The sequence below is a fragment of the Halichoerus grypus genome, chromosome 7 (genome assembly GCF_964656455.1).
Source record: "Halichoerus grypus chromosome 7, mHalGry1.hap1.1, whole genome shotgun sequence".
NCBI lineage: Eukaryota > Metazoa > Chordata > Mammalia > Carnivora > Phocidae > Halichoerus > Halichoerus grypus.
Window position 1 is genome coordinate 28,420,998 of NC_135718.1, and position 22,265 is coordinate 28,443,262.

The following is a 22,265-nucleotide window of genomic DNA, read 5'->3' on the forward strand; positions in this document are numbered from 1 at the left end:
TACCTCGGAATAAACCTAACCAAAGAGGTAAAGGATCTGTACTCTAGGAACTACAAAACACTCATGAAAGAGATTGAAGAAGACACAAAAAGATGGAAAAATATCCCATGCTCATGGATCAGAAGAATAAACATTGTTAAAATGTCTGTGCTACCCAGAGCAATCTATACCTTCAGTGCCATCCCGATCAAAATTCCAATGACATTTTTCAAAGTGCTGGAACAAACAATCCTAAAATTTGTATGGAATCAGAAAAGACCCCAAATCGCCAAGGAAATATTGAAAAAGAAAAACAAAGCTGGGGGCATCACGTTGCCCGATTTCAAGCTATATTACAAAGCGGTGATCACCAAGACAGCATGGTACTGGCACAAAAACAGACATACAGACCAATGGAACAGAATAGAGAACCCAGATATGGACCCTCAACTCTATGGTCAAATAATCTTTGACAAAGCAGGAAAAAACATGCAATGGAAAAAAGACAGTCTCTTCAATAAATGGTGCTGGGAAAATTGGACAGCTACATGCAGAAGAATGAAACTCGACCATTCTCTAACACCATTCACAAAGATAAACTCAAAGTGGATGAAAGACCTCAATGTGAGACAGGAATCCATCAAAATCCTAGAGGAGAACATAGGCAGTAACCTCTTTGACATCGCCCACAGCAACTTCTTTCAAGATACATCTCCAAAAGCTAGTGAAACAAAAGCAAAAATGAACTTTTGGGACTTCATCAAGATAAAATGCTTCTGCACAGCAAAGGAAACAGTCAACAAAACGAAGAGGCAACCCACAGAATGGGAGAAGATATTTGCAAATGACACTACAGATAAAGGGCTGGTATCCAAAATCTATAAAGAACTTCTCAAACTCAACACCCAAAAAACAAATAATCAAGTCAAAAAGTGGGCAGAAGATATGAAAAGACACTTCTCTGAAGAAGACATACAAATGGCGAACAGACACATGAAAAAATGTTCATCATCATTAGCCATCAGGGAAATCCAAATCAAAACCACACTGAGATACCACCTTACACCGGTTAGAATGGCAAAAATGGACAGGGAAAGAAACAACAAATGTTGGAAAGGATGTGGAGAAAGGGGAACCCTCTTACACTGTTGGTGGGAATGCAAGTTGGTACAGCCACTTTGGAAAACAGTGTGGAGGTTCCTCAAAAATTTAAAAATAGAGCTACCCTATGACCCAGCAATTGCACTCCTGGGTATTTACCCCAAAGACACAGATGTAGTGAAAAGAAGGGCCATATGCACCCCAATGTTCATAGCAGCAATGTCCGCAATAGCCAAACTGTGGAAAGAGCCGAGATGCCCTTCAACAGATGAATGGATAAAGAAGATGAGGTCCATATATACAATGGAATATTACTCAGCCATCAGAAAACATGAATACCCAACGTTTACATCAACATGGATGGGACTGGAGGAGATTATGCTAAGTGAAATAAGTCAAGCAGAGAAAGTCAATTACCATATGGTTTCACTTATTTGTGGAACATAAGGAATAGCATGGAGGACATTAGGAGAAGGAAGGGAAAAATGCAGGGGGGGATTGGAGGGAGAGATGAACCATGAGAGAGACTATGGACCTGAGAAACAAACAGGGTTTTAGAGGGGAGGGGGGAGGGGGGATTGGTTAGCCCGGTGATGGGTATTAAGGAGGGCACGTACTGCATGGAGCACTGGGTGTTATACGAAAACAATGGATCGTAGATCACCACATCAAAAACTAATGATGTATTGTATGGTGACTAACATAACATAATAAAATTAAAAAAAAAAAAAAGAATACGTCAAGTATGAGTCAGGCCATTTACATAAATTTTAAAAAGATACAACTTGTTTAAGGGTATATACCAAGCAGTAAAACTAAAATGAAAAGCAAGAGGATATGATTATCACCAAATTCAGGATAGTAGCTATCTCTGGGAAGATAAGTAGGAAGGAGGTATAATCAAAGTGGGATCATCAAAGCGGGATTGGCGGGGGTCTACTGTAGCTGGATATAATAGGATCCTTCTTTAAAATGTACATTTTACACACTTCTGTGTGATATCTCTCACAAAAAATAAGCAATGATCCTTACAGTCCTTTCCAACCCATGGAACCTACTGTCAGAATGATGTGCTGTTCACACTTTCAATGCCAGCTTCTTTGGCCATCAAATAAAAGGGGCCCGAATTTCTCAGCAGTTCTTGAGGGCTGCCATACTCTACAATCTTCCCATTGTCTAGGACCATGATCCTGAAACAAAGGAGAAAGAAAGGTCTTAGCAGCATCTTAAATCTGGGCCTTTATAAGAACAACCAGGACTAAGTCGTGGTATATTCATTCATAAAAGGCTACAAAGCAGTGAGAACGAATGGACTGCAGCTGACTGCATTAACATGGGTGTGTTCCATATATAATGCTGAAGAATCAAGTAGTAGAAGAATATATACAGTATAAGTCCATTTACATAAGTTTTTTTTTAAAGATATACATTGTTTAAGGGAGCCTGTGGTCTCCAAACAGTTTCCAAGATTACTGACATTACCCCCATATTTAATGTACTATGCCAGAGTTGGGAAGAAGCAGAAAACTTCTAGTCATGGTTCTGGGGCAGCTGCTGAGACCCAGTGTAGTTGAGAGGATCTGTGGCTGGGCCTCCACCTCCCCACACTCAGTTAATAATCATATACAATTGCCCATTTTACCCTCAGGTCCGTTCCCTTAAGCCTGTTGGCTTTCATTAGCTTGGTGTATAATTGTGGACAAACTACTGGAACTCTCGGTTTCCTCCTCAGTAAAATGATGGGGGCTAGACCTTCAGTTGTGGGAGATCTTACGACTAATGCTATTCCTTTCGCTCAAGGGCTCAGTGGTGTCTGTCAAGCTCCGTCACCACACTCACTTGTCGCTGTCCATGATGGTGTGCAGCCTGTGAGCGATGGTGATGGTGGTGCAGTGGGAGAACTCCTTCTGGATGGTCGTCTGGATGAGGTGATCGGTCTCTAGATCCACGGCGGCCGTGGCCTCGTCCATGACCAGAATCTTGGATTTCCGAAGCAGAGCACGGGCCAAGCACAGCAGCTGCCTCTGCCCTATGCTGCAGCCGAGGGAACAAGCTGAGCATTAGCCCCTCCGGACCAAGGCCTAATGGGGTTATGTGCACACACGCACGTGCACTGCTCACGTTCCAGGTCCGACTTTTGAAAGCCCTACTCCGAAATTCCCCCAGAATTAACACCTAACAGAAGAGGCTAAGACGAGGTTTTCCAAACGCTCTCCTACTGCAGGTGCTTCATTTTAAAATTCATATTTCTGGGCTCCGCTCTTCTCAAGCAGAATGGGGAGGCGGCTCAGGATGTGTATTTTTAATAAGCACCCCAGGCAAGTTCCATGTTTAATGAGTTTGGAAAACCCTAGCCTGGGAACGGTTCTTTGCATCATTAGGTGATATCCCAGCACATCAACAGCAATTCCAAAGTAAGATGGAAGGCCACCAAGTTCACTGGAGCAGTATTTGACCTGACACCGTTAATATAGGGTGACACTGCGTCAGAATGCCCCAGTGGCATTTCTTAGTGGCCTTAGCAAACCCATTCATTATTTTAATGTGTAATTCTAGTCTCAAGGCTAATTATTTTTTCAAGGCCTTCTGCCTTGATCAGAGACGTAGCTATCTAATGAATATGATGTCTTGGTGGGAGATGCAATGTATGTGGAATTCGAATATGCTTGTAAAATGCAAATCGCTTTAATTTGCTAAAAGCCAGTAATGAAGGCTGGACCTCTTACTTATATAGAGCAGCTTTGGGAAATGATGTGGAGGAAATATTCGGGAATTCGCTAATTGCTCTTTCCTGCTGTGGCCATTAGGGAACATATTAAACAGAGGGTGGCTAAAGTTCTGTAATTCTCCGTAAGAAAATTTCTGCGGGAGATGAGAAGTCACCCAAGATGAACTTCCAGTTTTCCTCTGTAGTGTCCACACAGAGACCGGGCAAAACTGTGGTTTGGTTGTACCTCACTCCTGCCTGGCCCTGGGGGGCTTTCTAGAACAGCCTGGGGCCCAGGTGCCAGTCTGGCTTTCAGCTGCTGTCTCTCTCCACGTGACGCATCTCCCATCACTCACCAGAGAAATGGAAGCTTCAACACCTCCAACCCAGGTCTGAAATCAAGGCCCTGGTCATGCCATTTAGGTGTCCCCCAGCATGGACAGAGAAAGCGGGTAGGATTTGTTGTTCTCTCAAACCAGATGTGTCAAGGCCCCCGTGTCACATCCTGCCAGAGGGGCCCACACAGCCCCTCACGGCTGCGTATTCGCTACATGACGTTATTTTGTACACAATCAATACGTATTTGTGCTAAAGGGTCTTTTCCATAGGCCTAAAGACCCACTTACATCCTGCTTGTTCCTAGATCTGTTGCTGATGGAAAACAAACAGGATGGCATTCTGTACCAAGGCTACACACTGAAGTCACCTGGGCCCCTTATTCAACGGGTCTGGGGTAGGTACTGCCTGGGCTTTGGGATTTTTATATATTTCCCCAAGTGGTTCCGGTGTGTAGCCTAGTTAAGAATCCATGCTCTAGGTAGTGCTTCTCAAGCTGTAAGGTACACACAAATCACCTGGGAATCCTGCTAACATGTAGATTCTGATGAGTAAGTCTAGAGTTAGAGTCTGCATTTGTAACAAGTTCCCAAGGGAAGCCAGAGCTACTGGGCCTCCCTTCTGTTCTGAGCTTCCTCAGCTCAGGGTCCATGCCCTGCCTACCACTCAAAAGGCACCCAGGTCTGGAGGAATTCTATGATACCACGGACTACCTAGCACCAGGAACAAAGGGGTGCTTCCCCCCACCCCCTCCCACTGCCTGTGGGGGAAGTGGGTTATGAAACGTTACCTAAGGTTGTCACCAGCCTCTGTCACTTCGTGAGACAACCCAAGTTGCAGCCCAGACACAAAGGATTTGAGGTGAGCCAGCTCCAGGGCCTTCCAAATCTCCTCATCTGAGTGGTTGTTAAAAGGGTCTAGGTTCATCCTCAGGCTTCCAGAGAACAGGATGGGATCCTGCAAGTCAAGGGAGGAGGGGGGGCTATTGAGGCTCATGACAAAAAAGGGTCTAGCAGTTTTTTGTGGCCAGGAGAAGGCAGATAGGACTGGCCTGAGATGCAAAGCTGGCTAGTTGTCAAGCTTTTGCCAAGTTTCCGCACTGAAGACTAGAGGGGCGGCCACAGGATTAAGAAGAGTTCTTGGTTTTGTTTTTCATTCTGAGATTCGTTTATGGATTTCCAAGTTTGCCTCAGCATATCTTAAGAAAGTAAGAGGAATGTTCCACACCCTCAAAAGAAACTCAGGCCATGGAAGTGAAGGGATCAGGGGTGGGCAGGGGAAGGGACAGTACACTCATGGAAGAATTTATTAGGCTTTTGAAGAAGCTGGAGAAAAGATTACATCAAACTGAGCGAACACCAGACAAACCAAAACCACCCCCAGAGACTTGGCTACAAGAATAGAGGAGGAATGGTTCTAATTAGGACCCACATACGGCACCGCCCCCCCCCCCCCCCCCCCAGCCCAAGGAGCCTCCAAGGCAGACCTTATTTGGTAGAGTCCAGAGAGGAAGCCAAAGGGAAGCCTTTTTTGCTGATGCACTAAGCGTTCCACTTGCTGGCAAAAACCTGCCGCAAATTCCCTCTGCTATCTTTTAACCATATCAAATGGGGAGTATAAAGCTTAATGGTTTCAAGCTTCAGCAGCAAAACTGCTAATGTTGATTGCAAAGGTCTTGCTAACCCAGGATGGGCTATAGAAATGCTAAATAATCATCTGCTCTATTGGACTTCTGTTGTGTTGCTGCCACCTAGCGGTTAGACACGGGCAGTCACACAAGCATATCCCCACAAAATGCCAAAGTTATTTTTTAAGTTCTGGAGAGGATGTGTCTTAGGGAAGTGGCTTAGGTGTCCCAGGTAGCCTGCAGAAATGACACTGATAACTGAATATACATCAGGAAGAAGATGCATATGTTTCCTGCAGAAAAAGCTGTCCCCTGCCGCATGTACAGAGTAAGTTCTAGAGCTCACCTGGGGGATGATGGTCAGTTTCTCTCGGAGGTCATGGAGCCCAATGGAAGCAATATCTACTCCATCAATGATGATCTGGCCACCTGCAGCCTCTAGGATTCTGAAGAGGCCATTCGTCAAGGATGACTTCCCAGCTCCTGTCCTGCCGACCACACCAATCTGTAAATACAGTTCCTTTGCACATTAGTTCACCACGTACTTCTTTGTGGGGGGGAAATGTAGCCTGGGGCATTCATAATCCCAGGTGGAAAGAGGTAGTGATTGACTACTTCATCTCTAAGATGTTCAACTGATTTTGGTTTTGGTGAGAAAAGTGCCCAGATGTCAGAAAAAGATGCCTTCTCATTCTACCTTCTCAATTGTTGATCAGAACTACAATGACTGTTGGAAATGGACACATCAGCAACTGTTGTTCTAATTATGACGACATTATAGTTTAAAAAAAAAAATCTTTGTTTAGAAGTGAAGAAAAGGGAAGGATCAGGCCTCACATCAGTTGAGAACCTCATCAGCAGGACCTCAGCATCTTTACCCAGACTTTTTTTTTTTTTACACATTTCTACATTTTTACATCAGACCCCAAGTCCTCAGAGAACAGGAACCCCATAAGAAGGTTCAGGACTTTGTAGACCAGAGAACTAAGTCATTCTCTCTGAAGGGATCACCTCCACATTGCTGTTCTCACCAGTTTCTTCACTAGGCGGGGTGTTTCTGGACTTCCCCTCTACAGGTCATGGCCCTTACAGGAAATGAGCCCCCATCAGCCAGAGGGGAAGATGCTGCCGCCCCCGGTGCCAGCAGGGAGACAGGAAGGGCTGAGCAGAAAACCCTTCCAGCCCCGGTCAGCCTGATCCCTTGTCAATATTCTGCCCCCTGGTGGTGGCACTGTGTCCCTGCACCTCCCCAGGGCCGAAGACTGCCCTGACCCTCTCATTCCATCCCGATGATGAAAGCCGAGTACAGCTGCTTTCCACCCCTGTGTCCAACTGTGTTCTGATCACAAGGACTCACGTTCAGGCCTTTCTTCCACTCCACCTACCTTCTCCATGCTCCTGATGTCACAAGTGATCCCTCTCAATACAAGATCCAGCTCCGGCCGGTACCGCACTTGGTAATTGTTAAACCGGATCTCCCCTTTGCTGGGCCAACCTGGGGGGGGTCTCTTATCAGTCACCCAGGGTGCCTGGCAAAGAGACAGGAAGAGAAGTGCTTTACATGGTGGCAACTCACTGAATAGTCCCCGCAGGACTCATGTCACAGACTAGAAGGATAGCAGTGTCCCAGCCATCTGTGGGCATCTGCATCGACTAGAATGAATTAGACGAGTACTTCCAGAAGGTTCCTACCCTATTCAATTAAAGAAACTCCATTCCACGATGCTGCTCTGCGGACTTCCAGAATGAAGACACCTTTAACTTGGTGCATTCCAAGACCTGACCTCCCCCTAAACCATTTCCTATTCTTAAGTTTCAAGAAATTGGGTTAAATTAGAGCAAGGCAAACTTTAGGAGAACCTTTATGACTCCATGTGAAATCACTAGACAGGGTAAAGATGCTCTCTTGAAGGAAACATTTTCCTTTTGCCTTGTCCCCGGGTTCTTCTAATTCCTCCTTACCTCGTTTTCCACCTTTATGTACTCATTTATTCTTTCAACAGCCACAATGTTGGTCTCTATTTCTGACGTCATCCTCACTAGCCAGTTCAGGGTCTGTGTGATCTATAGAAAAACCAGAAGACTAAAGATCATCCCAGGCTCCGAAACCAACTCAATTGGTCAAACTGTAAGGTCAGTCCAGTGCCTACTTTGTACCTAGCACTACGGCGAGCTCTTCGAGAGGGCAAGGAAAAGTGTTAGTGACAATCCTCACCTCCTTGGGGGAGGCAATGAGACCAGTGTGGTCTGGAAGATAAGTGCGCAACTGTGATGCTCACATGAAAGACAACATGAGCTTGGAGGGGCTTGGGCTAACCCGGGGTTGGAGAAGCCGGCAGGTGGTAGAGTGGGACCAGAACTCCAATCTCCTGCCTGTAATGTTCTTTGTGGAAGGAGTAGTGGGTGGCATTCTATAAATGGGGAAAGCATAAGAAGAGGCACAGGGTAGGAAAAGCCTTCCAAAAAGCTGCTTCCACTCTCTGCTCTCAACAAGAGCCCAACCCTCAGGGTGGAGCATTCACATGGACTCTCCTTTACCCCAATAAACTCCTGCCTACAAAAATACGTCTAACCAGCAGTAAGAGGTTGTCAAAGTCTGAGCCAGTCTAGAGTCTAGGGAATCTGTGGATTACTTAGAGGCAAGCTTCTTTCACACATAGACTTAGACCAGGGAGTTTTTGTTGAGCAAATGGTGGTTAAAAAGAGGGAGAGTACAGGATGTTGGAGAGAAGAGTAACCACTTTGTGTAGGTCGAACCAAATGAAATTGTTGATATTTGAATGTTTTTGTTTTCATTCAGTCTAACAGTTGTCTTTGCCCCATCTTCCTGAGGTTAATAAACCTAAAAATGGGGGCGGGGGGATGACGGAGCAGTGGCACGAGGAGCTGACTAACTCTGGTGAACAACAGAGTCATTTTGGGTGCCCCACCATGATTGCCTTGGGCCTTATTAACTCCTAATGAACATAGCACCATACAGAACTCACTGGTAGTTATGTAAACCAATGTATTAGTTCCAAAAGATATCATGAAAGATGGCCAAAGGACTCATTGAGTATCATTTACTGAATATTGATTGTAGTGCCAGCCACAATTTTGGACACTAGGAAATGTCTAACACATATTGCCTAGTCATGCTAGGGATGCATTATATAGTTTTATTGGACTCTACCTTCTTTATTAGAATTAACTCTATTCTGTGATTTAAGAAAAACAAAAATAGGAGAAGATATTCAAAAGACTTTCTGTTACTACTATATTATGGAAAAGAACTGGGGACGCCTGGCTGGCTCAGTTGGTGAAGCATGTGACTCTTGATCTCGGGGTCGTGCGTTTGAGCCCCACGTTGGGCACGGAGTCTACTTAAATGAAAAGAAACTCATTTATTCTCTTGACTAGAAACAAGCAAAGAGGCAAAGAGAACTATCAGATTAAGTCACATTGAATTGCTTTCTTTTTTTAAGATTTATTTGAGAGAGACAGTGAGTGAGTGAGAGAGAGAGAGTGTGTGTGCACACGAGTGTAGGGGGAGGGGCAGAGGGAGAGGGAGAGAGGATCCCAAGCCAACTCCACACTGAGCAGCACAGAGCCCAATGCAGAGCTCTGTCTCACGACCCTGAAATCACAACCTGAGCCAAAACCAAGAGTTGGACACTCAACCCACTATGCCACCCAGGCACCCCTCAAATTGCTTTCTTAACTCCCAAGGGCAACAGAATTTTTGTCCATTTTCCCAGATGACACTGGTACCTACTTAGCAAGGAACATGTCCATATGTTACACAATTAGTAAGAGACAGAGCCAGGGTTTGAACCTCAGTCTTACCTAGTCCCTCTGGATCTAGAAAGGAATCAAGAACACAACTTCTGTGGTATACTCTAGACTCAATTTAAGAATAAATGCATTAATTTAACTCCCAACCTTCAGACTCACATTAAGTGCATTGGACAGAACAAAGCCCACAGTGTCTCCACTTAGGGTATCTCTATAAATAACCATCATCAGGGATGAAAAGAAGACAATCAGGTTCCCAATCAGCTCCAGACGAACTGCAAGCCACCTGTAGGGCAACAGAACCAGAGAGAAAAGGGTCACTGATATTCACCTCCTTACCTTAACCAGCAACCTAGGTGTTCATGGAACATTTTGAGAGGGATTGAGTTGGTTGGGCTGTGTTCTCACAAGATGCCTCAATTTGACTATACCATATGTTCCTAAAGTCTTTTAAATTAAATAAATTGCATTTTAAAAGGTACTAGAGAAGTTTGCTAAACTAAGGGAATCCTATGATTCAGTGTCTCCCATACTTGCCAAATCATAAGAATCATCTGAAGTAATTGTTAAAAATACAAAATTCATGCAAGAAAATTCCTAGACTCTTCCCCAGGAGATTGATTCAGGGAGCCTAGGGTGGAGTTCAGGAATTCACTTTTTCTTTCTTTTTTTTTTTTTTAAGTAAACTCTACCCCAGCATGGGGCTCAAACTCACAACCCCAAAACTGAGTGGCATGCTCTACCGACTGAGCCAGCCAGGCACCCCAGGAATCTGCATTTTTAAACAAATGTTCTAAGTGATTTCTTTTGATTAGGCAGGGCAAATAATGCCAGAGAATCCATTTGTAAGGTTAGAAAGTAAGCACCGCATGAAGGTTCAATGTACCCTGATTTCATGATTTTATTTTTTAATTTTTAATTTTTTCATTCTTGGAAACTATCTAATAAAGTATCTTTACAATCATAGTCCTGTCCTGACCTCTCCATGTTCCAGATAATACCGAGCATCATGAGTCTGCCTTTGACACTTTAAGAAAATGTGGAAGCTACTCAGGAATTTTCACTTCCTGAAAAAGACCTTCTTCGTTCAAGGACATATCACTTCTTGCCAACGTCTTATAATGTTGCAGAAATGAAGAATGCTCACCCTACCTGGGGATTCACCTCATAGGATATGAGCTTTCCATTTATGTCATCACTGGAGTGATGACTATGGAGTCTCTTCCCTCCACCCTCAGCTTCTTTCACCACCCTACGAAGAGTGTCCTGCCTATGGAGAATCTCACATCTGCTCTCAGGGATGCCAACTAAGAATGCCCAGCTCACCCAGCACTTGTTCTGTACTTGGGATACCAAATGCTTATAGAGGTTATTTGACTTCCACCAGAACTCTCTGATATAGGTTGTGTTCTAGTCATTGTAAAAACAAAAAATGAGATTTTTCTTAGAAGGTCAAGGCATTTTACCTATAGCTTGGTAAATAGCATAGTAGGCACAGGGACCCAGTCTCTGACTCCAAAGCCCATACTTCCTTCTACTTACGTGACAGGCATGACTGGCCACAGTGAAATTCACATCACTGGCTACACCTGCCCTCCCATAGTTAATGTCAAACATGTAGAACCCCAAAGCGCATATTTGAGTAAATACCCAGGGGCAGCCTCACCTGTTAGAGGTAATCCAGGAGAAGACACATTTCTGGTTGGTGTCAATCCCCACCTCATTGTGTTTCAGAAATCGCTGCTGGTGCTCAAAGGCACGGATGACGGACAAACCTGACATAGTCTCACTGAAGTGAGAGTAGATTGGGGACCTGGTGACAGAGTCCAGACGTTTCAGCTGGCGGGAAGTGGCCACATAAAATATCTGGACCCCAAAAGTAAAGAGTCAGTCACATAATCATGTTGCATATGCAATACCTCTTCCTTGGTGGCCCTGACCCGGCGTCCTTCACCTTGATGGGCACAGCCCATATTTGAACAGGACAGAAGCCTCCAGCCTCACCTCTGGCTAGAGGAATGATGAGAGAGGCCCAAAGGAAGAGGTTGGTGGGGAACGGAAGACGATGAAAGTGAGACTATAACCACATGAGGAATTTTGTCAGCCTAATCCATATTCTCCCAAAAATCTGCATACATTGTCCAAGTGACAGTTTTTGTAGCAGCTAGAAAAATGGTCTCCAAATGGATTTTGTAAATTGCAGCTGGGACCCAAGGGGCGTGGAAAGTGGAGATGGGCAGGAAATGGCCAAAGGTATCCTGAGGTTTAGATAAAAATTGAACAGTCAGGTAAGTGATCAAACTGTGTTGCAATGGTGTGTGAAGGTAGAGATAGTTCTGGAAATGTGTGGAGTGTTGAGAGTCTAAGAACTAGAACTAAAAGTGTGCAGATGGACTTTGAGACACAAGGGTTGAAGGATGAGGTTCAGTGGTGCTACTAGATTCTGTGAAGATTTGTTGAAACCAGGGAAGAGCTGGGCATTTGAGAGTCAGAATTCAAAATGTTATAGCTGGAAGTTTCCTTAAATATCCTGATTCTTATTTGTTGGTTTGTTATTAATGGCCAAGAGGCTGTTACTGAGATAACAAGGTACCTGAGGAACTTAACACAAATACCAGGGGGTGTCACCTTACCATAGATGACAAAGCTGCCCTTGAATGCAAGAGTTTCAGAATTGTTTTCCCAAGGTGAACAGGTCATCCCAAAGAATCCTCTCCACAGCTTGCCTCCCCTCATCAGTTTTTAATAGGGGAATGGAGTCCCTTCCTCTTGCTCCAGTGTTTTTGTGAGGCTTGGCTTTCAAGCTACCTGTTCCCTCAAGAACATATTGACATTGAACCTAAGTCATCCATAGACATCCCAGTGAAACTAGAACTGCCCTGAGGTGAAAAGAGATCTAGCTCCTGCCGAGAGACATCTCCCAGCAGATAAGCCTAAGCCAATCAAGGAAGCAGCCATAGCATAAACCTTCTAGAAGCAACCAATGACCTACCCATTACGGGGGATCTTACAGAACTTCAAGATCGTCCAGAGCCAACCTCAAGGTCATCTTGGATCCAAACATAAATCTGCCCCACATAAGCTTCCCGGGGGGCAGCAGCTAAGGTGAGATTTGCTGTGAACCATATACCAAGTCTATTGGTGCTGACACTTGAGCTTTAGACAGTGGCCTATGGATCCTTGGTATATCAATATAGGACTAAATGACAAAGATGCTGGAGAGGACTGAGTGACTAGCAATAGACAAAAAAGAAGATTCCCAGGAAAGAGCCTGGGCTTTTGTAAGTAGAGAGGAGAGGAGACCTAGCTATTTCCAAACCTACCTGAACAGACACATAAATGAGGCCAAGAGGAATGATGACGACAATGAAGATTGGAGTGGCTGTGCAGATCATGACAAGGGTGCTGATTATTCCCAGGAAGCACAATATCCAGCTGCGCAAGGATAAGGGAAGGGTATCATCCACTGTGGAAATATCCTAGGAACACATAATTAGAAGAATGGTATACTAATGGATTCCTGTGCCATTTTCCATCTTCCTGATTCCAGCAGAGAATTTGATTCTGGGTTCCCAGTGACTCCTTCATTTAATCATTTCATGACATTCATTTGCAATATACTGTTCTGCTCCTCCCAATAACCAATCTCACTTCTGTAATTTCTTCATCTTTCTAAATCCCTCCAAACAGATATGCAGGTACCCTTCACTTTTTCAATAGACTTGGTAAAGGTTTTCGCTCTTCTCAGGGAAATTCTCATTTGTCAAATTTATTAAACCATTCATACATTGTAAGCTAATAGGGCCTTACAGGTAAATCCTCCTATAACCAAGCCAATTCAATTAATCTAACTGTACACGGGTCCTAATTCCATTGAGTACCTAAATAGAACGTGGCACATAACTAGCATTCAATTTGTATGAAGGCTCCAGCCCCGTCAGTAAGCATTCTAGTGCTCCTATCAGGTGCTCAGTAAGTGCTGTTGAATAAGTGAATGCGAAGAGCTCCAGGGTCTGCAGTACATGGACACCATGTTTTAGACCCTCATTAAAATTATAGGTGGCTCTCTTCCATAGTCCAGACCCAATTTATTCTTAAAGTAGCAAAGATAGAAGCAGGAATGGAGCAGAGACCAAGCCAAGGGTTATCCTGTTTTCTCTTTTATTCACCATCCTAGCCAGTGATTGTGCTTTTACTTGTGTTTTTCCTTCTGCAGAATAATCCTTCTCATTTTGCTTCTACCGCCAACCCCCTGCTCCACCATCTCCCTGGCTAAGTAAGTTCCTTCTAGGACTTAAGTTTCATGTTTTCTGACATTTCCCACCTTGTCACCCAGGCTGAGCTAGTACTGCTGTTCTCTGTCACTATTTTGTACTCCCAGAACACCACTATATACACATCATTGTTACTGGTTTTATTGTCTTCTATCATACTCCTTTATTTCCTCGGTTGTCTCCCTCACTAGATGGTGAGTTCCTTAAAGGGCCAGAGCTTTTCATCTCTGTGTCCCCAGGATCCTTGGGACCTCACACAAGTTATGCAATAAACATGTGCATGCTAAGTGGACCAAAGAACTCTAACTGCACGGTGTTGCCTAGGGGGACAGGAGAATTCTGTCCCTGTCAGAGTGGAAAGATCCTCAGCATAAAAACACATCATACAGCCATTTAGATACTTACACCAGCAAACCTGTTCACAATCCGGCCTGTGGGTGTTGTGTCAAAAAAACTCATGGGTGCTTGAAGGATATTGCTTAGCAGTTGCCTATGAAGGATGTTTGATGCGTGAGTGGAACCATGGGCATTCCAGAGATTTGCTATGAGCACAAATGCACCTAGAAATGGAACCAGTTTAGTCAGCACAATGCACAGGACTTGTACCAAGGACACAATGGCATTTTTTTCCCCCTGAGTCTAGGTAAAGTACAAAGACCAGACAGATTCTCTAAGAGATGGCCGTCAACCATCAGACGTACCTTGTACTAATCCCAGAGCTCCATAGACGCCAACTCTCAGGTCCCTCTGAGACGCTGGATAGTTAGTGCCATTAAAGGTTTTAGAGTCATTGGTCCAAGCACTGAGCCAGAGGTTGGATCCAATATAAGCCACAGAATTGATCACATAGGCAAAGATGATGAAGAATATCGAAAACCATCCTACTGCTCGTAGGTACTTCAGGTAGATGGAGAACTTCACCTGAAAAGCCCCCACCCTCAGTGTTAGAAATCCTAATGGCTTTTCGTGAGGAATTACCTAGAATATCAATCACAAGGGGGAGTGGAGTCCCCTGGAAAAGTGGATAGCAGGTAGCCAAACTTGGTATTCTGTGGTCTATTTCTGCATTGGGCCAGGATAATATCGATGCTGAAATATAGTGCAGGGGAAATAACATCACATTATTAATGAGCTTCTAGATGCAGTTAAGGGAGAAAGAGATAAAAACAGTGGGACAACAACACACACAGACAACAGAGTGGGATGGGGGTTATACTGCAGACCTTGGAATTTGTCTTCATTAATTTGGACTTAAGTTAAAACCAGGTTTAAGGTCTTAAGTTTTATTAATTTGAATTGTGTGCTCTCAGATTGATTTATTAGTGTTCTCTGGCTCCCAGACTTGCATCTCAAAGCAGTTTTGTTGTTCTCTCCACCTATCAGAATTGAATTACTCATGAAATGTGCTATGAGGATATTCATGGGAAACCTGTCATTCTTGGAAATATGATTTGATAGAAAGCCCAAAGCCTCTACCAACATTTCAATGACGAATTTACTGATTTGCAAGGCACACGAGACCTATCCCTCCCGTAGGTCTGTATTCAAGTCATCAAACTTTAAAATGTTCAGATCCCAAACCTTATAGATCACCCCAAATGGAACTTTTTATTGTGGTGCTCACCTTTCCAGTTTGTATGAATTCCTTCTTAATCAGTTTCTGTCCTTTCACCGGTTCTTCCTCCTCCTTCAGGGTGTTCACATTCCGAGTTTTCAAAGAGTTTCTTAGGGATTTCCGATGCCTGCTCTTGGACCTAGAACTGAGAAATTGAGAGGGAGGAACACATTCTTGAGCGTGCAGGCGCATCCTGGGGTCTTCTTGCAAGCACATGTCACGGTCGCTCTCCTTACATTGAAGTGCATTTCAGAACAGATGGCTCTGGGAAACGCCACCCCACCCCTCCTCTCCTCTTCATTCAAAGAAACAAAGCAAGAGCTGGGAGTGTCCCGGGGTCCCCTCCCTCAGGAAAAGCCCACAGATAAAAAGAGAATGATCAAGTGGAAATATGGAAGTGACAAAGGCTGCCAGTTGACGAAATGACCAACTTGCGACTGCGTATTTGATGAAGACTGTTCTCTCGTTTCATGGTTAAGGAGGCCACATCCTCAGGGATTTCCTCCACACTGGGCATCAGCCCACAGTCATCTTCTTCTTCAGTGTCCTCATTGACTAGGGAGATACATCAAAGGTTAGGGAGATGGCGACATAGAGCTGCAAGGTTCTATGAACAAGGAGAATTCTTTTCTGATCTTGCTGGCCCCTGAGCAAGAGATCCCAGATGTACACACAGGCTGGTAATTTTGCTCCAGGAATATTACTAATTAGTACATCTTCTCGTTGAGAAATACCAGGATAAAGGAGAGAGGAGTTTCTAGAAGAAGAGAAAATGGTCAAAAGGAGAGAAATATTCCCAGAAGCTTCTCAGTTTCTTTGCAGCAGGAAAAGAACTTTTTAAGGGTCATAGTAGATAAGCAGAAGAGTCCCAATTCTCAGAATTGACTAAAGAGGTGAGCGTAAATGAAAAATGTTCTTGAATTTCAAATAACTTTACAAAGTTTTATGAATTTAAAACATTGTTTATTTTTATTCCTTTTCCTCTTAGCGAGGGAGAGGGAGAGAGAGAGAGAGAGAGGGAGGGAGGGAGAGAGAGAATTCCAAACAAGCCCCAGGCCCAGCATGGAGCACAACATGGGATTCGATCCCACAACCCTGAGATCATGACCTGAGCTGAAATCGAGTCAGACGCTTAACTGACTGAGCCACCCAGGCGCCCCTGAATTTAAAACATTTTAAAAACATATGCTGCAATAAGAAATAAATTTTTAAAATTAAAAATAAAATGTAAAACAGCCTGGGCATCAGTGGCAATGGTAAAGACTTCTGGAAATTGATAACTCCATAAAAGCAATGGCAAAATATTATTAAAATCAACTTTATAACTCTGAAATTAACCAGTCTTGCAACAATCCAAGGAACATTTATTTAAGAAAAATGGCTAAATCTCAGTAAGAACAATAAGTTTTGTGATAGTTTACCCCATTCCCATCCTCTCTTCCCTTAGATCTGCTGGAGCCTAGAATATTAATAACCTTACAAACATAGTAACTACAAAAAATCAGCAGCCTCCTAACTGCTGGAGGGAACAGAATGTGTTCAAAACTGTCCCAAAAGCCTCATCCCGGAACCAAATCCAAGTCTGTCTGCCCGATAAACAGTAAAGGCAATCACTGAGATACTGAGTATTCAGCAAGGAAAGGGTTTATGCAAGAGGAGGCCAAATGAGGAGATAGGAGGACAAACCTCAAATCTGCCTCCCCAAAGGAGGAGAGTCAGGGGAATTTAAAGGCAAATGAAAAAGGTCTGGGTAAAAAGTTGCAGTTGTGATTACCAGTCCCATTAACCCTTTGGTTACCAGTTTCAATCCCTAGAGAACTGTCATTATTTGACCTGGCTGGCAGTTCTCTAGAAAACCACATTCACAGGGCTTGTCTTTATTGGCCCGGACTTGGAGCTAGCTTAAATAATCAGCAGCAACTATTTAACATCACAGCTGCCTGAGGGATGATTACAGTTGGGGCAAATAAGAAGCTAAACAAAAACTTAAAAGGAAAAGCTGGGGAAGAAGATACCCTTAGGGAGCTTTGATATTTTTAATGTATTCCTAGCAATCTAGAGTGCCGTACACATGGGTAGGGCTGTGCACATGCTTAAGAAAGAAGTGAGAAGGCCCTATTCTCTTACCCCTGGCTAACCTTCAGACTCTGGGCAAGAAGGAAACAAAAAGGTGAAGTAGAATCATGAACTGCCTGCTGGAGTGTTAAGGACATGCCTTCCCTCCCACCACGTGCACATGAACACAAAGCCTTTCAGAAAAAGCTGAGTGACTTATTGATTCCAGGCCCTTAAGGAAATCTCTGTCCAATCACTAGCTGACCAACCAAGCGGAGACTTCCGTGGCCACATATGACAAAGAATACAGATTTCCTAAGAACTAGTTCAGGAAACTAGACAGGAGGAACAACAACAAATCCTGGCAGGGGAAGGAGGGGAGAAAAATCTTATTTCCAGAGTTGCATTATTTAGAGTGATCAGTTTTCAATGAAAAATTGTGAGACCTACAAAGCAAGAAAGCATGGGACCATATACAGGAAGAAAAAAAAAAAAAGCAGTCATCTGGGAAGTAAGTTGGAATTACCAGAGAAAGACTTCAAATTGACTATTATAAATATATTCAAAGAACAAAAGGAAACCATGTCAAAGATCTAGAGTATGAGTTCTCATCAAATAGAGAACATCAATAAAGAGATCAAATTTAAAAAAGAAAATAGAAATTCTAGAAAAGTACAATAACGAAAATGAAAAATCCACCAGAAAGGCTCAAGGGCAGATTTACTAAGGAGATTGAGCCTGTGACTTAATTTGATTGACCGTCTTGGCAGACATGCTGCCAGCTTGGATTGGAGGGGACAGAGACAGGACTAAATGAAGGGACCCTGCCAGACTTCTAGGATTCTACAGGCAGAAAATGTACCAATAGAGCTATCCAGCTGTGAACATGGGCTATCCTCCAAGAAAAGGGAAACATGACCCCGGGGTTGGCTCCCCCTCAGTTCCAGAGGGTGGGCCCACTGCCCAGGGCTGGAGGGTTTGAAACCACCAGCCCAGGTTGAGCCTGAACAACAGACAGCATCAGGCCAAACAAGATCATTATCAAACCTTAAAATCTGGTGGAATTTGCCCTGTGAGATTTTAGATTTGCTTGGGATTCATGACCCCTTTTTTCCTACTGATCTTTCCCTTCGGAATGGGAATGTCTATCCTAATGCCTGCCGGTCTTACTACTGAAGCAGATATCTGATTTTACAGCTTAACAGATGGAGAAGAATTCTGCCCCAAGACTCCAAGTCTCACTCACAACTGATTTGCGTGAGTTAGATGATGAAATGTGGGACCTTGAATTGACATTCAGATGAGATTCTGGACTTAGAGTTGATACTGGAATGATTAAGACATTGAGGATGTCGGGATGGCACGAATGTATTTTGTACATGAGAAAGATATGAATTTGGGTGTGTCAGAGGACTGGTGTGATAGACTGAATTGTGTCCACCACCAAATTTATATGTTGAAATCCTAACCTCCATTTCCTCAGAATGTGACCTTATTTGGAAATAGGCTCATTGTAGATGTAATTAGTTAAGAGGAGGTCAGACTGGAGTAGGATGGGCCCCTAATCCATTATGTCTGATGTCCTTATACAAAGGGGAAATTTGGATGTAGATGCACACATGCAAACCACATGAAGATGAAGGCAGAGAACAATGTGATGTGTCTACAAGCCAAAAATGCCAAAGATTGCCAACAAAGCCCCAGAATCTAGGAGAGAAGCCTGGAACATGTCCTTCCCCATTACCTTCAGAAAGAACAAATCCTGCCAACGCCGTGATTTTGGACTTCTAGCCTCCAGAACGGTGAGAAAATAAATGTCTATTGTTTAAGCCACTCAGTTTGTAGTGCTTTGCTATGGCAGCTAATTAAGAAACTAATACGGCAAACCAGTATTGATACAGGTCACCTTGCCCTCCTGTCCTTCCCTTCATTCTGCCATGTCATGGCCTATACCTTGAGTCCCAGAACCAACAACAACAGCATGCCAGGCATTGCTCAGAAATAGATAATCAGTGTTTACCAGAACAAAGGCTGGATGAGCTGTTTTGCAAACTGACCTTTGTACATAAAGGACAGGATTCTTCAAAGGAGACATCCACCCATGGGGGTTTATAATAGAATCCAGAAATTCAGATCATGGCCAAAGGCAGCAGGGGTGGGGGTGGGGGAAGGCTAGACTTAGCATAAGGAAACTGTTGGAGCAGGTCTTGGTGATGTGATTGACTGAGCAATGACTCAGGGGAATTAAGCATCAGACACTGCCCTTTGGCTTGGGACATTTGGTCCCCAGGCAGGTGGCTTTTAGTTTTCTCCAGGCCAGTGCCTAGAGTACATAAGGGCTGGTGGAAAATTCTGGCCTCTTTCTTTCTGCTGGTTCATGGTGCCCCTGCCCCCGTTTCCTGGGATGGCTGCCAGTAACCCATAGCATCCTGTTCTTTGCTCCTGCCGTATCCCCAACACTTACAGACTTTCTGGTTTAGACTTTTCTTTCCATCTCTTGTGCTCCCCAGGGTGGTTTTGAACACATTTCCTGACTTCAACACCTGCATGAGTCCCCACTTGCAGGCTCTGTAGCTACTCCTTCTCCCAACTGACTTCCGGAATGCACCCTCCAGATCTTGCTTTCTCAGGCTTGATCTCCTGCTGGTGACTGCTACCCGAAGCAGATACCTACAACTATGTACAGGACTACTGTTGGCAGATTCTTGGGAAGGTCCTCAGGGATCAGGGCCATTGCTGACTAGAACTAACTGATGACCCCAGTGGTGGTGGTATTAGGGTCTATTCCTGTGGTATACTGTGAGACCATGCAACTGCCATGATTTTTCCTGATTTGAAACACCCAATGGTTTTTGGTATATTGGTCAAGATGCCTTTGTTAGGGCTTATCAAGAATTTTGCAGTACACTATTAGTACCAGCCTATAAAGCTGTCCAGGAAGTGCTTTTAGTGGATTCAGGGTAGGTGGGGTGGGATGTGTAATTTGAATCAATAGAAGCACAGCATCCCTAAAAAGGGGCCCCTGATGCCACTAGTGTTTTTTCCACAAGGGCTAATCACCCTAAATCTTTAGTCATACCCTTCTAGTGTCCATCAACTGCATGTCAGAGACCATATGAGCAAGATGAGCCCCCAGTTTGGCTCAGGCACAGAGTTTCTATGTCTGTGTTTCTTTACAGAGACATAATACAGAAAGAACAGATTTTGGATCTCTGGATAATTCACTTCCAAATCTAATCTACTGGATACTTAATAGTTCAGGAAGTAAATAGCAGTTTATCACTCCTACCCTTTCCATACCCAAGCTTTATCTTGTTCCAATCTTCCTTACATACCTGTGGCCTCTTCCACAGGACCAGTCTGTTCTGTGAATGTCTTCAGAATCTTAGCAAATGATCCTTTCTTGGCCAGCAGAGTGCTGTAGGATCCCTTCTCCAAGATGGTGCCATTCCCCAGAACCACGATCTCGTCCACTTGGGGAAGAAAGTGAATGCTATGCGTCACCAAGAGTCGAGTCTGAAAAAACAATAGTAAGTTGTACCACTCCCTTCCCACTGTGAGATTCTCTGTCCACAACCATCCTTGGCTTGCTCTTGAAAAGGAAAGGAAGTAACCTCCTTGGGTTAGCTAACTTCTCCTATGGGTAGCTAACTTCCAATTACCCAGCATGTCTACCACTTTCCTTGGCTTGCTCTTAAAAAAAAAGAGAGAAAAAGAAAAACAGTCATCTTAATTCACTGTAGGGCTGAATGTAGCCCTGACCATTTGACCTCTTTTACTTCCTCTTTCCTTCCCAGTACCTCATCTGAACACCAGACCCCGTGTGTAAGATGAGACTCCTTCCCTTGTGGATCTATTCAGTTATTTTCCTGTAGTGACATCGAGGTTTGCCCTACACACATTCTTCCAGCTTCCTGGGAGCTTAGGAATGTCACTTGAGATCAAAGCCTATCAATATAACCGATGCATACAAACCTAATAACTAGCTAACTAACTTCCCCTTCAAATAACCAGCTAACCAACTGAACTAACAAGAGCTGCTCAGATTCTTTCAGCACATTAGAGAAACTGTAGGGGCATCAAACTTTGTCTTCAGCTCAGGCCCTCCCTGGTGTGGGAGACTTGGCATCCCTTGTATTCCTGTGTATTTTTTAACCACACCAACCAATGAAGAAGGGACTCCAGTCAGAGAAAGACAAAGGCTCATGGATCAGAAATGTGGTTCAGACAAGGGCCATGGGGTCGAAAGGGCCTCTGGAGAGATAATCCAAGCCACTGCCTCTGCTCTCTACTTCATAGCCCCACAGAGAGTAGATCCCTCTTATCTGGAAGACCCAGGAAATGCTTACCCTCCCAGTCTCTGCTCAAAGCCAACTCTTCTGAGAGCCTTTCCTGAGACCCCAGGTAAGACTTGGGTATCCCTCTGAAGCTTCTATTGTAGTTTGTATAGACTGCCATTAAAATAATTCTTGTATTACAATATTATTGTTTGCTTTTCTGTATACCTTCCCATTAGATTGTATGTTTACTTGAGAGCAGGGACCAGACCTTTTCATCTGTGCACGCCCAGGCTTTGCAACAAATCAGGCACAGAGTGGTATACAGTTCATGAATGAATGGAGCCAAGAGGCCTTACGGACAGGAGCCAGAACCAGGACTAGCAGGAAAGGTGAGTTCTTGCTGACTCACTGATCCAAGAGAGGCAAAGACCCTCAGAAGGACAGCAGCCCACCTATCCTCTAACTGGTAGTGAGCAAAAAATCTTGAAAGAAACAGGCCAAACACAGATGGAGTTTT

General features: G+C 44.1%; 2 protein-coding genes across 7 annotated transcripts in view; one reads left to right on the forward strand and one right to left on the reverse strand.

The window, feature by feature from the left end:
• The window catches only part of DNMBP (dynamin binding protein), a 123,042-nt gene extending 119,127 nt beyond the window's left edge, over positions 1-3,915 (forward strand). For both annotated transcript variants that reach the window (XR_013449651.1, XR_013449652.1), the window contains exon 20: positions 2,881-3,915. The gene's annotated coding sequence lies outside the window, so the exon portion shown is untranslated. The remainder of the gene's footprint in view (positions 1-2,880) is intronic.
• ABCC2 (ATP binding cassette subfamily C member 2) overlaps positions 1-22,265 on the reverse strand; it is an 84,807-nt gene that overhangs the window by 23,115 nt on the left and 39,427 nt on the right. For 3 of the 5 annotated variants that reach the window (XM_078077256.1, XM_078077257.1, XM_078077253.1), the window contains 14 exons: positions 20,804-20,984; positions 15,845-15,968; positions 15,423-15,558; positions 14,500-14,719; positions 14,204-14,358; positions 12,848-13,003; positions 11,191-11,390; positions 9,684-9,810; positions 7,713-7,814; positions 7,136-7,279; positions 6,097-6,255; positions 4,914-5,080; positions 2,920-3,114; positions 1,825-2,270 (listed from right to left, as the gene is read on the reverse strand). In XM_078077256.1, the coding sequence (XP_077933382.1) occupies positions 2,141-2,270; positions 2,920-3,114; positions 4,914-5,080; positions 6,097-6,255; positions 7,136-7,279; positions 7,713-7,814; positions 9,684-9,810; positions 11,191-11,390; positions 12,848-13,003; positions 14,204-14,358; positions 14,500-14,719; positions 15,423-15,558; positions 15,845-15,968; positions 20,804-20,984 (2,196 nt within the window). In that variant the 3' untranslated portion in view covers positions 1,825-2,140. Of the gene's footprint in view, positions 1-1,824; positions 2,271-2,919; positions 3,115-4,913; positions 5,081-6,096; positions 6,256-7,135; positions 7,280-7,712; positions 7,815-9,683; positions 9,811-11,190; positions 11,391-12,847; positions 13,004-14,203; positions 14,359-14,499; positions 14,720-15,422; positions 15,559-15,844; positions 15,969-20,803; positions 20,985-22,265 lie in introns of those variants that run through there. The other 2 variants (XM_078077254.1, XM_078077255.1) reach the window with 1 other exon arrangement.